Source organism: Oryctolagus cuniculus, chromosome 7 (genome assembly GCF_964237555.1).
Source record: "Oryctolagus cuniculus chromosome 7, mOryCun1.1, whole genome shotgun sequence".
Taxonomy (NCBI): Eukaryota; Metazoa; Chordata; class Mammalia; order Lagomorpha; family Leporidae; genus Oryctolagus; species Oryctolagus cuniculus.
In genome coordinates, this window is record NC_091438.1 from 37584810 (window position 1) to 37598441 (window position 13632).

Below are 13632 nucleotides of genomic sequence, written 5' to 3' on the forward strand. Positions count from 1 at the left end.
GGCAGGAGCGAACAGAGGGGAAAAGAGAAAATGGGGAAATGGAGAAGTGGAACGGAGTCCGAGAAAGGGGTAGAGAGGAACAGGAAAAACTCAAGAGCTGCGCCTCGAAGAGAAACCGAATGCAAACAGACACTCAGGCTCTATGTCAAAGGGAAGCACAGGAAGATAGAAAACAAAGAAACAACAACAACAAAAAACCCACACAACAGAAGTTTGGGCATTGGGGCCGCAAGGCGGCTAATTTATTGTAATTTCTCCTTTGTGGTACATGCACAGAAAGCCCAGCAGCTGGGTGTACATGTCCGTGCACACACACACACACACACGCACACACAGCCCCACTTCCAGTGAAGGACAGGCTCCACAGAAGAAGCTGATGGGACAAGGGACGACAAACGCTGTCCCCTGCTCACCGGTCTACTTCTCCAAACACAATATCCTGGGTACCTAGGTCAGAGGGCAGAGGGAAAAAGGGGCGTCAGCAAAGATCCCGGGAAACTGAGGGCCTGAGTCCCTGCCAGTCTACGACGAACAGGACTCGTCCAATTTCTGTTCCCCAGGGGAGACCCAAACGCACTTGTCCAGGGCACCTATACGACACAACAGGCCTCCTACCTATGATGGCAACGACATCCGCCAGCATGTGTCCCTTAGACATCTTGTCCAAGCCAGCCTGGGAAGATTTGAGACAGCAACAGTGTTAGGCAAGACTTGCAGGGTGGGAGGAAAAAGACGAAGAATTCACAAAAATCTCAACCAAAGTCATTCAGTTATTGGAGTTAAAATCATTAGGGGGTGGGCGTTTAGTGCAGCAGTTAAGACGCCACTTGGGAGGCTGGCATCCCGTATCAAAGTGCCTGGCTCTAGTCCCAGCGCTTCAGGACTGCTACCCACATGGGAGACCTGCAGTGTTCCCGCTCCTGACTCTGGCCCAGTGCAGCCCCAGCTGTTGCGGGCATTTGGGAAGCGAAGCAGGGAATGGAAGATCTCTCTGTGTCTGTCTGTCGGTCTCCCCCCATCTCTCTGCCTTTCAAATAAAAATAAATTTAAAAATGTTTCAGTCATGGAGATTGGTTCTTACCAGGTGGGCAAAACCAGGAGCCTTGATCTTGCATCGATAAGGACGGCTGCTGCCATCAGACACCAGGTAAACCCCAAACTCTCCCTGTGCAAGGAAGGAGGTTGGGTGCTTCCATAAGCAGAACATCTTTCTTTGCCAACAAAACCTCCCTACTCATCCCTCACTGCTGAACAGGTGATTTGTGGCACCTGTCTCCAGTCACTCACTCCTCGTACAGGCCTCTCCTTCCCCTCGTCGCCTCACCTTAGGAGCCTCAATGGCAGTGTATGTGGCTCCCGGAGGAACTTGGTAGCCCTCAGTATACAACTTAAAGTGATGAATCAATGACTCCATGGAAGTCTGAAGAGGAGAAAGGGAGAGTCAGCAAACGGGAGCCAAGCTCTGTCTCAGAGAACAAGCTCTGCCCCAGGGAGGCTACACACCCACACGTAAGCTGTAAGAGAGGAGAGCTGTCAGGATGCTCTTCCCCAGCCCTGGTCTCGTCCCCATACCCCAGACTTCCCTCTCCCTGCAGCCAACCTTCATCTCGGCTCGCTTGGGTGGAGACACTTTAGCGTCATCAACCTTGATCTCGCCAGGAGGCATCTTGTTCAGACACTGAGAGATGATCCGTAGGGACTGGCGCATCTCCTCCACCCGACACAGGTACCTGAAGTGGGTGACACAGGCCCAGAGCAAGAGAAGGGCAGTCAGGGGAGTGGCTTTGGGGCTACGAAGGGTGCCCTCCGGCCAACCTCACTGGAGCTGGGTAAACTGCAGGACCTCTGCGGCTTGGCTGCCCATACAGAATGTGCAGTGTTTTAACTCTACTGAGGCTTTCCCCAAATCCTCTCCTTATTTTCTCAGACCACCAACGGTAGTATTTTCCCCTGTTTAATTATCCCCTTAGACACTTTTTATACTACAGAATGGGTAAGAGGCAAAGGGACTCAAAACCAGAAAAACAGTAAATCTTACTTAAGTGTCAGTAAACAGGAGAGGGATTTGAAGCTTAGAATCTCGTGGAAAGAACACTGAATCCAGAAGATTCTAGTCTCAACCACTCAAACAGAATAATTCCAGACTAATCCCCAAGTTATATGCCGCAGCCTTCTCAGCCATAACAAGCAATCCAGACTAGTCCTAAGACAGGGAAAATGTAGGGGTCAAATAAGATGATGCCACAAGTGTGGAAAGTGCTTTGACAAGCAACCTTGCTTAACACACATATGTGCTCCAGTGCACACTGGCGAATGAAGAAGGTGGCAAAGGAAAGTCACGCAGGGGAAGAAGTAGCTGGACAGTGAGCTGGGAAAGGATAAGGGCCTTACCTATCATAGCAGTCCCCTCGAGACCCGATAGGAACATCAAACTCGACCTGGTCATAAGCATCATAGGGCTGGGTCTTCCGCAGGTCCCACTGGATGCCTGAGCCCCGCAGCATCACTCCACTGTGGAGGGGGTGGCAGGGGTAAGGGCCGCTCTCCAGTAACTTCCTTAGCTCCTCTCTCCCTCCCCACACTCCAGCCATGGGGTACCCACTCAGAGCCCGGCAAGAAGGGTACCACACATCCCCGAAAGCCCCAGAACTCCCCCACCCCCAGGAGAGAAGCTGCGCTCCTCCCACCTAAAACCATAGTTAAGTGCGTCTTCTGCTGTTATGACCCCGATGTCAATTGTCCGATTCCGCCAGATCCTATTGTTGGTCAGCATCTATTGATCAACAAAACGGACATGTTAAAACCCTCCACAAATACTCTTCAAATACCGCTGTGTTTCTTTACAACTGGAACTAAAAGCCTACAAGCCTATTTGGGGAAAAAGAGACCCCCCCCCACCCCCATTCATTTCTATCTTACCTCCTCCACCTCATCAATCCGAAGAGAGAAGTTCTTAGAAAACTCATAAATGTCATCCATTAGTCCAAGGGGTAGGTCCTAGAAGCCAAAGAAGCACAGCACAGCCTCCAGTAAGGTAAGCCAGCCTGGACCCCCTCGGTGGAGATTGGCAGGGGTAGGGTGTGCAGGGTTAGCCTTTCCCCCCAGCCAGCACTGCCCCCCAGTGGCCACAGAGGAAACAGGCCTGGGATGGAAGTCAGCCAGGCCAGGGAGCCCACTTACCTGATGCACTCCACCCGGCCGGACGTAAGCAGCATGCATTCGTGCTCCGGACACTCGTTCATAGAACTCAAACATCTTGATAGGACACACTGGGAATTAGTGACAAGGTCCTGGGCCCCTAAAGCCAACAACGCATGGCTCTCTCCCCTGCCCCATGCCTTCCTGTGCCCAACCATGACAGAGTCCCCGAGAACACAACCCAAGTTCAATACACCTTCTCCTCTCTGCTCGCCCTCTCCTTCTACTCTCGACTTTTCTGTACCTTTCTGTACTTCCTTCCCTAGTCCTATCCTTCCCCCCCTCTCATACCTTCTCCCTTTCTTCAAACATCCAGAAGAAAGGGGTCATGGCCCCTATGTCCAGGGCATGTGTAGTCACAGCCATGATGTGGTTCAGAAGCCGCGTGATTTCTCCGAACAGCACTGTGGGAAGGTGAAGACGAGGAGGAGAGTAGGACTTGGGAGCCCAGGACCCAGGGTGACAGAGCAAAGCCCGGGGTCTCACTACCAAGTGTGGGTTCCATGGTCCTAAGATGAGGAAGGGCTGGGGAAGGCGCTGTGAAGCAAGCCAGAGCAGGCTGTACCTCGGATCCACTGTGCCCGGGGAGGAGGCTGGATGTTTAGCAACTTCTCCACTGCCAACGAATAGGCCTGCTCGTTACACATCATGGACACGTAGTCCAGCCGGTCAAAGTAGGGAAGGGCCTGCAAAGAGGGAGGAGCCCGGGTCACGTCGAGCAGGCCCAGGAGCCCACAGACTCCCAGGGGGCATCGTAAGCTGATGCTGCATGAGCCCTCTCAACCACTCAGCGGCCCCGGCAAGGTGGAACAAGACACCTCAACGACCAGTGCTACGCTGGCTCTCCGAAGTGGGGGAGGACCCTGATTTATCATATGTACCAGTGTCCACGTGAAAATCCTCCCACCGTGGCCAGTTTTAAGTTCAAAATAAACAAATAAATCTTAAAAAGAGAGAGAGAGACCAGAGAGCTCTCTGCTTACACGTAAGAACGCAGCACTAGGTTGAGACGCAGGCGCAGTACATAGCATTCCCACTCTACAGATACAAAGGCACAGCACAGGAAAACACTGAAGTGCCGACGTGGTGAGTTTTAGTATTGCCTACTTTGGCTTTTATGATAACGTATTGAATCCTGAGCTTATATCCTTCAATTGCTAATAGTGGCTGCGTTCAACAACCAACTCCTAAAATCCCCGAAGATTTAGGAGCTGCCTCCAGCACACCACTGTCAACAGGCCAGGGGTCTGAGTGGCGCCTCTGGGAAGATGAGTGCCTTAGACTTCTCCGTTTCCCTCTTTCAAGTCTCTTAAAATGACGATACTGAAGCAAGGGAGGTAATTAGTCTTCGGACTACCTGGGAGTGAAGGGTTTAAGGAAGACGGAGTCCCAGGCAGAAGATGGGCCTTCCCAGAATGTCAAGAAGTTAGGTCCTGGCCGTCTGCTGCAGCAACTTTGGCTTCCAGGAAAGAGGTGGAGCTAAGACTTCCCTCTCTGGGACAGCCTGTTCTCGCCCTAATGTCGTTGTGACGTGCGTTAACCCATGAATGCTGGTCCTAGAAATCATTACGGCACCGACTCTGCAAGAATCTCCTTCGGTTACTGTTCGCCCCAACAGTGGGCTAGCTCTCGACCCTAACCCCACCACCCTCTATTATCTGTTTTCTTCATGGTCGTTAAACAAAACATCAGGCTCCGATGCCAGACCCAGTGCCTTCGAAGGTGACCTTCAGCCCTTGAGTCACACGGCTCTCCTCAAGACGGCGAACTCTGTCACAAACCCGCGCGCGGCCGTTCTGACTCACTGAATGTTTCAAAAACAAACTCAGACAGCTGGAGGATACGAGAATCAGCTGTTAACTCTAGAGAGCTGACGTCTCTCTCCTCGTTCTCTGCCCCTAAGGACGCCAGCTCTGACGCACTCGTGTGATATAGGAACAGGGAAACTGAGGCACTAGAGTTAAGTGTAAAGGGGCCAGCCAAAAGTCAGCCAGGGAAAAGCCGGAATATTATTGCTCCGGCTCCAAAGCATGGCTGCTGGATAAACCAAGCCCAGCTAGCTCAAGCATCCCCAGCCAGCTCCCTCCTGCCTCCCAACCCAGACTGCCCAGATACCCTCAGGGGGCTCCCCTGGCCAAAAACCTCCTCTTCCTCCTCCTCTGAGGTCTGGAGGCAGCAAACTGGCAAGGTCTCAGGTTGCAGCCCCAGCTAACCCACCCACCTGCAGGTAGGTCTTGTACTCAATGAGCTTCTCCGTGCCCCGGTGCAGGAGCCCAATGTGAGGGTCACACTTCCGCACCATCTCCCCACTCAATTCCATCACTAGCCGCAAGACTCCATGGGCCGCTGGGTGCTGGGGCCCAAAGTTCAGGGTCAGGTTCGACACCATTGTATCCTTTGGAGGGTCCACATCTGAGAAGCAGGAAACAGTTGAAACAGTCATTCCCTTGGGAACCCCAAGTTCCAGGAAGGAGTTAGCCTCTCCCTACACAGCTTCCATACCTTGTAATTTCCCAATTTCCAACATAAGCAGGAAGAGGATCACTACAGCGGGAAAAGGGAGGGAGAGCTAAGCTTTCTGGGGAGAAGGACCACAGATCTCACTCTTCCATCGTCTCTCAAAATCCTTTTTACTCATGGTAATAGTTATACACAGCCCTCACTATGTGCCAGTTTATTGTTTACCACTGTACGAACTCTATTATTTACCTGATCTAATTCTCAGAACAACCATCAGTAGCACTTTATTAATGGAGGCCAGACAGCTTTAACAATTTCTCCAGGATCACAGAGCTAGTTACTAAGTAGCAGAATCAGGAATTTGAATGTAGACTATTCAGCTCCAAGACCCACATTAACTATTATCGTAGGTTATCCTTCCAATGTAGCTGAAGAGTGGCCACCAGGGAACTACACTTACTGCTTCTTATCACTAAAGGGCAGTTTTTATCCTCAAGAAGTTCACACTTTAATTTGGGAAATAAGTACATGTGAAAAACTAATAACAAAGGTCAAACTTACAGGTTACCAAGTAAGTGGTTTAGCCATTGAGTCTTTTTTTTTTTTTTTTAAGATTTAGTTTTATTTATTTGAAAGACAGAGTTACAGAGAGAGGTAGAGACAGAGAGAGGGGTCTTCCATCCGCTGGCTTACTCCACAGATGGCTGCAATGGCCGGAGCTGTGCCGATCCTAAGCCAGGAGCCCGGAGCTTCTTCCAGGTCTCCCAAATGGGTGCAGGGGCCCAAGCACTTGGGCCATCTTCTACTGCTTTCCCAGGCCACAGCAGCGAGCTGGATGGGAAGTGGAGCAGCTGGGACATGAACCGCTGCCCATATGGGATGCTGGTGCTCAGGCCAGGGCTTTAACGCACTGTACCACAGCGTTGGCCCCTCTTTGTTTGCTTTTAATTTCTTTGGGAGAGGGGGCCAGCGCTGTGGTACAGAGTGGGTGAAGCGGCCACTTGCAGCGCCGGCATCTCAAATGGGCACTGGTTTGAGCCCCAGCCACTCCACTTCCAATCCAGCTCCCAGGTAATGCGCCTGGGAAAGCAGTAGAGAATGGCCGAAGTGCTTGAGCCCCTGCACCCACATGGGAAACCAGGACGAAGTTCCTGGCTCCTGGCTTTGGATTGGGTTTGAGGAGCAAACCAGCAGATGAAAGATCTGTATCTACCTCTGTAACTCTGCCTTTCAAGTAACTAAGTAAATCTTTTCTTTTTTTTCTTTTTTTTCTTTTTTTTTGACAGGTAGAGTGGACAGTGAGAGACAGAAAGAAAGGTCTTCCTTTTCCGTTGGTTCACCCCCCAATGGCAGCTCCGGCGGCGCACTGTGGCCAGCGCACTGCGCCGATCTGAAGCTAGGAGCCAGGTGCTTCTCCTGGTCTCCCATGTGGGTGCAGGGCCCAAGGACTTGGGCCATCCTCCACTGCACTCCTGGGCCGCAGCAGAGAGCTAGACTGGAAGAGGAGCAACCGGGACAGAATCCGGCGCCCTGACCAGGACTAGAACCCGGGATGCCGGTGCCACAGGTAGAGGATTAGCCTAGTGAGCTGCAGCGCTGGCCTAAGTAAATCTTTTTTAAAAAATATTTATTTGGGAGGCAGAGATACACACAAACATGAGAAAGGACCCTCATCTGCTGGTTCACTCCCCAAATGCCCACAAAAGCTAGGGCTTGGCTGGCCAGGCTAAAGCTGGAGTCAGGAACTCAATCTAGGTCTCCCAATCACTTGAGTCATCACCTGCTGCAAAGTAGCAGGAAGATGGCCTAGGAACAGAGCCATGACTCAAACCCAGGCACTCTGATATGGGAGGCAAATGTCCTAACTGCTAGGCGAATGCCCACCCCCATCAAGTTTTTTAAAGGAAGAGAGCACTCTGACAACTTCATGTAGATAGGATAGGAGCTGGTTCTTTTTCTTCTTCAAGTTTATTCACCCATTTGAAAGGCAGAGAGAAAAATTTCCTGTTCACTCCCCAAACGTCTGCAATCCGGGTCTCCTACATGGATGACAGGACCCAAGTACCTGCTGCATTAGCAAGAAGCTAGAATTCTGAGTGGAGGTGGGACTCGAACTCAGGCACTGATAGGGGAGGCAGGTGTCCCAAGTAGGCTATAAACGGCTTCTTAAATACAGGAAATGATTCAGAAAAGTAGAGAGAAGAGGCATTCCAGGCTATGAAATCAACACAGGCCACATCTTAGAAGCAAGGAAGTACCTGTGAAACTTGTATAAGGACTTCCCAAAATGTAGATAAGGTGGAGAGGCAGTAGAGGGTAGTGGTTTAATCATCAGTAACATTAATAACAATTACCGTTTAAGGAGGATTTACATGTGCCAGGCACTACGCATTATCACTTCATTAAATCCTTACAATAATGTGAAATACTGTAGGTACTTTATTCACAGGTAAATGCATTTGACATTTAAAACCAGAGCTCACCTTTCAACCAAAGTTCTTTTAAAAAAAAAAAAGTTACAGAGAGAGAGAAAGAGAGAGAGAGATCTTCCACCTGCTGGTTCAATCCCCAAATAACCAGAATGGGCAGGGCTAGACCAGGCCAAAGCCGTGAGCCAGGAGCTTCATCCAGGTCTTCCATGTGGGTGCAGGGGCCCAGAGACTTGAGCCGTCTTCCACCGCTTTTCCCAGGCACATTAGCAGAGAGCTGGATGGGAAGTGGAGCAGCTGGGGCTTGAACCAGCACCCATACAGGGGATGCCAGCCCCTCAACTAAAGTTCTTTACCATGGGCTTTGAAGCCAGACAGATCTGAGTACAAGACTGCCTGTGTGTCCTTAATCAGATTTTCACCTCCCAGCACCATAAATTCCACATACTGGGAACAACACATATTCTCACAGGGCTGCTGTGGGCATTAAGGGAAATAATGCACTAAAAACTGCTGAGCACGTGGTAAGCACTCAGCCACTGTTACTCATTTTTAAAGGTAACTGGAATTGCCTTTGAAGGTTTTTAAGCAACAGAACAACTGACATGATAAAGTAATGTTTGGGAAGGATGAAGGTGATGACACCATGTAAGATCCCAGAGAGGGTGGCAGAAACCCAGTAAATGGACCACTGAAATAATCAAGCTCTACTGCAAGATAAATCTGATGACAGGGGGCCAGTGCTGTGGCACAGCGGGTAAGGCCTCTGCCTACAACGCCAGCATCCTATGAGGGTGCCGGTTCGAGTCTCAGCTGCTCCACTTCCAATCCAGCTCCTTGCTAATGCACCTGGGAAAGGAGCAGAGGATGGGTCAAGTTCCTGGGCCAAGCTCCTGGCTCCTGGCTTTGGACCAGCCCAGCTATGGACACTGTGGCCATTTTGGGGTATGATCCAGCGGACTGAAGTTCTCTCTCTGTTTCCCTCTCTATTTAATTCTGCCTTTCAAATAAAATAAATAAATTTTGAAGAAAAAGGTGAGCGGTGGGGACAGTGCTGTGGTGCCACCATCGCATATGGACACCAGTTCAAGTGCCGGCTGCTCCACTTCAGATACAGCTCCCTGCTAAATCACCTGGATAAGCAGTGGAAGATGGCCCAAATGCTTGGACCCCTGCAGCACCCACGTGGGAGACCCAGAGGAAGTTTCAGGCTCCTGGCTTTGGCCTGGCCCAGCCCTGGCTATTGCAGCCATTTGGGGAGTAACCAAGTGGATAGGAAGATCTCTTTCTCTTTTTCTCCCTCCTCTCTGTAACTATGGCTTTCAAATAAATAAATCTTTATGAGAAGGAGAGAAACAAGAGCCAAAGATAAATACTTTCAATCCTGAAGGATTAAGAGAATAAGGGTGCTAATAAAAATCAAAAAGCCAAATGGAAGAGCTAGTTTTGGGGAAAAAAATGGTCTGAATTCAGATTTTCATTTGCCAGTGGGAAAACTCCATCGCCCAGAAAGGAAGAGAGAAATGGATTGAACTGGAAAAAGTTAAGGGTAAAGATTTAAATTTGGGGCAGATGGGAACGGCACTGTGGTGTAGTGGATAAAGCCACTGTCTGCAGTGCCGGCATCCCATATGGACACTGGTTCGAGTTCCAGCTGCTCCACTGCTGATCCAGTACTCTGCTATGGCCTGGGAAGGTAACAGAAGATGGCCCAAGTCCTTGGCTCCTGCACCTGCGTGGGAGATCCAGAAGAAGCTCCTGGCTCCTAGCTCCAGCCATTGCAGCCATTTGAGAAGACCTCTCTCTTTTTCTCCCTCTCCACCTCAGCCTCTCTATAACTCTCTTTCAAATAAACAAATAAATCTTTAAAAATAAATAAATAAATAATTTGGGGCAGGTGTTGTGGCACGAGTTAAATACCCCATATTGTAGTAGTTCAAGTTCTGGCTCCTCTGCTTCTGATCTAGCTCCTGCTAATGTGCTTGAGAAAGGAGCACCCACGTGGGAGGGAGACTCGGATGGAGTTCCTGGCTAGGCCCGGCTGTTGCAGACACTGGGAATGTGAACCAGCAGGTTCTCTCCTCCTGTCATTCTGCCTTTCAAACAAATACATTAAAAATTTTTTTTAATTTGATGGAGACTTTTGGGTACTGGTTGGGATCTACATTTTATTTTCTTCTGGAATGCCCTTGCTTTCCTTCTCTACCTGACATTACCACTGCTATCATTTTTGTTGCAGTGTGTGATGAAAGAGACAAAGGGGCAGGCACTGTGGCCTAAGGAATTAAGCTGCTGCCCCAATGCCATCCTATATGGGCGCTGATTCAAGTTCTGGCTGCTTCACATCAGATCCAGCTCCCTGCTAATGGCCTGGGAAAGTGGCGGAAGATGGGCCACATCCTTGGGCCCCTGCACCCATGTGGGAGACCCAGATGCTCCTGGCTTTGGCCTGGTCCAGCCTTGGTCAGCATAGCCCGTAGACAGCGAACCAATGAATGGAAAAATCTCTACCCCCTCCTCTGATTTTTAAATAAATAAAAATAAATCTTAAAAAGAAAAAGTGAGGCAAAGTAGGCGCTAAGGTTTAACCTACCTAAGACAGAGAGCTCAAAAGCATTCGGTTTGGAGCAGGGATTGGTGTGGTTTGGTACTGCGGTTCTGGGCACTCACCATTCCAAGGGGGAGGCTTCCAGTGGGCTGTTTCCTTGGTGGGGAACATAACAGCACCCCCATACTGCTCGGCCCATTCCACATCCGGCTGCCATTGTCGGGCACCTCTGGGGAGTCAAAGGGCGATGCTGGGTAAGGGACGAGGCAGCACTTGGTTCCTCTATCCCCATTCATTCTCAGGGGGCCCAGGGAAAAGTGCCCTGGGGTCTTCAACGCAAGTCACTGACACGAGCTGGAGACGCTTTGGCAAGATAAGCGCGAACTCTAGCCGTTTCATTTCTATTCACAACTTAGCGCTGAAATCGCTGCCCCCATCACCCCGCGCACACTGCCGTCACATTCGTGTCCTCCTCCAGGTGAATACGAATGCGAGGACGGCGTTCATGCAAGGTCAACACTAAGAAAAGAAGGAAAGGGCATTCTGACTCCTCTGCAGAGCCCTGCTCAGGTGTAACAGGAGAGGGCACTCCAGTAACTCGAGCCGAGGGGCAGACTCCAGCCTTCCACTGACTGCTCCCGTGGCACAAAGACACCAAAACCCCCTTCCCTCTGATGGCCGGACTGGGCGCGAAATGCATACTGAGGCCGAAAACTCCAGCATGGGCGAGGGAGTCACAGGCCTCGGTCATTCTTACCTAGGAGGTCAAGGGGCCCGCGGGGTGTCCCCAGACGGGAGAAACCTTAGCCGTGGGGAAAGCGCGCCGAGGGCTGCGCTCGGTCTCACCTGCTGGGCTGGATCTGTAGTCGGACACCAGCCCCGGGTCGCAGCGCCTGGGCCGCGGCACCCCGGAGGCTGCACAGAGCCCTCAGCGCCGCCATCTTACCCTGGCTGCAGCCTGCGGGAAGGAGAACCGGGCGGAAGTGACTCCTGCGCGCCTCCTTGTGGGCTTCTTGCCTATTGGCAGAATGGAGCCGCCCTCTTGGAAGCTGGCAGGGTCGTTGCCAGCGAACCTGGCAACATCCGGGTTCCGCGCCTCGGCTTCACTTGTGCTTAAATAACAGTGACTGCCGTCATCTTTACTGAGGGCAGGTTCCTGCTACCGCTGTCTGCCGGCTTCTCTAAACCGGAGCAAGCGAAACTTAGCACTGGCGCTCTCTCGCCCAGTCGCCTTCTTGCGTCTTGGAAACTGCCCTCCCACCCCGTCCCCGCGCACGCTCGCGTGGGGGTTCCTTCCATGCTCTCTTCCGCCTTGGCCACCTTCCTGCGGTCGTCCTGCTTTCCAAATTGTGTCTGTGCCCTGCCCTTCTGGGGTAGCCCCAGACTTTGCCAATTACCTCCCCATCACAGAATCCCAAAGACTTGGAGCCGGAAAGCCAGCTAATTTCCAGATGTCCTGAGTCGGGATAGGGAAATGGGGCCCAAGTGGGGCTGGGCGGGTCTGAGAGCTCCAGCCAAGCCCAAACAAAAAAAAGAGTAGGATGCCAAGGCCACCAGCGTTCGAGGAGGGGGAGGGTGCCTGGGTGTGTCGGAGCCACCTCATCCCAGATGGGGGAGGGGTGGTCGCCCCCACTGACAGGGACATCCTCCTGCCCCCCTGAGCCTACGGAATCAGGGACCTATGAGGCACCCTCGGAGATGTCTCACACCCCACTTCCGCCCTGGTTCAAGTCTCTACCCCTTGTCTTTCTGACCTCACCACAGCCCTTCTGGGAAGTGGACAGCAGCACAGAGATGAAGTAGCACCAAGAGGTTTATCCCAATTCTGTGCAGACAAAGGGTTTCCCAGCCTCCAAGGCCAGTTGCTGTTCTCCCCCTCTGCCTCCAAGCCCAGCTCCAGCTGGGCCACCCACCCGTGTACAACTCTCCCACCCTGAGTCTGGAAAGAGGCCTTGCCTAGACTGAGTCCCTGGGACGCAGCCCACCAGCAGCGGCGGCAGGGTGGGGCAGACAAACCAGGGCAGCAGCAGACACAGGGAATTCTTCGCGGCGGAGAAAGAGGAAAGCCAGACTTCTAGCCTGGGAATTGACCTAATGGGAACCCGACCAAAGGGTGGGGCCAGATCCCTGGCTGTGGGAACTGACCAGGGCCTGGGGTGGATGAGGCAGCCCCCGTGGAGCCAGGGCAGAGCTTGGTCCTCCTAGGCCCCTCATTCTCCACCCTTTCTCAGAGCTTCTTTTCCCTCTGCCCTTGAAACGGTAAATGTGGTGATGGGGGGTTGGGGGGATGGGGCAGACTGCACTTCTTTGCCTTAATCCAGCCTGGGAGAAGTCAGGACAGACTCTAGGCTGGTTGGCCCTGGGGGCAGCTTGAGCCAGGACTGGGGTGAGGGTTCCTGGGGGCTGCCTGGGACACTGGCTCTTTTGTGCCTCCTGCCTGCTGCCAGCACCCCCCACACACACTGCTGCTGTGACTCTAAGGCCCTTTGTCTTTCACTGCTTAGTCACCCCCTTTGTCCTTCACTCGATGGGGCGGTGGGAAGGGGCAGTAAGAGTCCTCTGGTGATAGCGCCTCTTGCCCCTGCTGCTTCTGCTCTCCTATCCCTTGTCCCACTCCTCCGGCCCCAGGGTCTGAGCATGTGGGGGGTCAAGTGGTGGGTCTGGTAGTCCCAAGGGAGTGGGTGCCACAGGAAGCGGTGGACACCAGGGCAGGTGTTAGTAACCTGGGCAGGAAGGGAGAGGGAGAGGAAGTATCCTGGCGGATATGATGTGGGGGCCGGGAGGTGACGAGGCATAGAGTGAATAGAGAATGGGAACATGGGGTGGGGGGTCCTTCTCTGGAAAAGGGAAGAGACAGCTGACTGCACCCTCCTTCCTGGGGATTTCCTGGGGAAAGGAGTGGCCCTGGGGTAAGGGGAGCAAGATAGCGCCCCACTTCTGAAACCTTTACTTCCTTGCCTTGAGAGTTCCTCCCCAAGATCTCTTTTCTGAGTCCCC

The 13632-nt window shown here is 52.2% G+C and overlaps 1 protein-coding gene across 1 annotated transcript; it reads right to left on the bottom strand.

Annotated features, from left to right (window-relative positions):
• Positions 1-212: 212 nt before the first annotated feature.
• Positions 213-12088, bottom strand: NDUFS2 (NADH:ubiquinone oxidoreductase core subunit S2). Its single transcript, XM_002715157.5, has 15 exons — positions 12033-12088; positions 11482-11593; positions 10758-10864; positions 5420-5610; positions 3764-3884; positions 3490-3602; positions 3181-3255; positions 2920-2997; positions 2688-2773; positions 2392-2511; positions 1601-1730; positions 1325-1420; positions 1082-1165; positions 616-673; positions 213-447 (listed from the first exon to the last, which is right to left on the bottom strand). The coding sequence occupies exons 2-15, from the start codon at positions 11574-11576 to the stop codon at positions 410-412; spliced, it is 1392 nt and encodes a 463-aa protein (XP_002715203.1). The 5' UTR covers positions 11577-11593; positions 12033-12088; the 3' UTR covers positions 213-409.
• Between the last annotated feature and the right edge of the window lie 1544 nt (positions 12089-13632).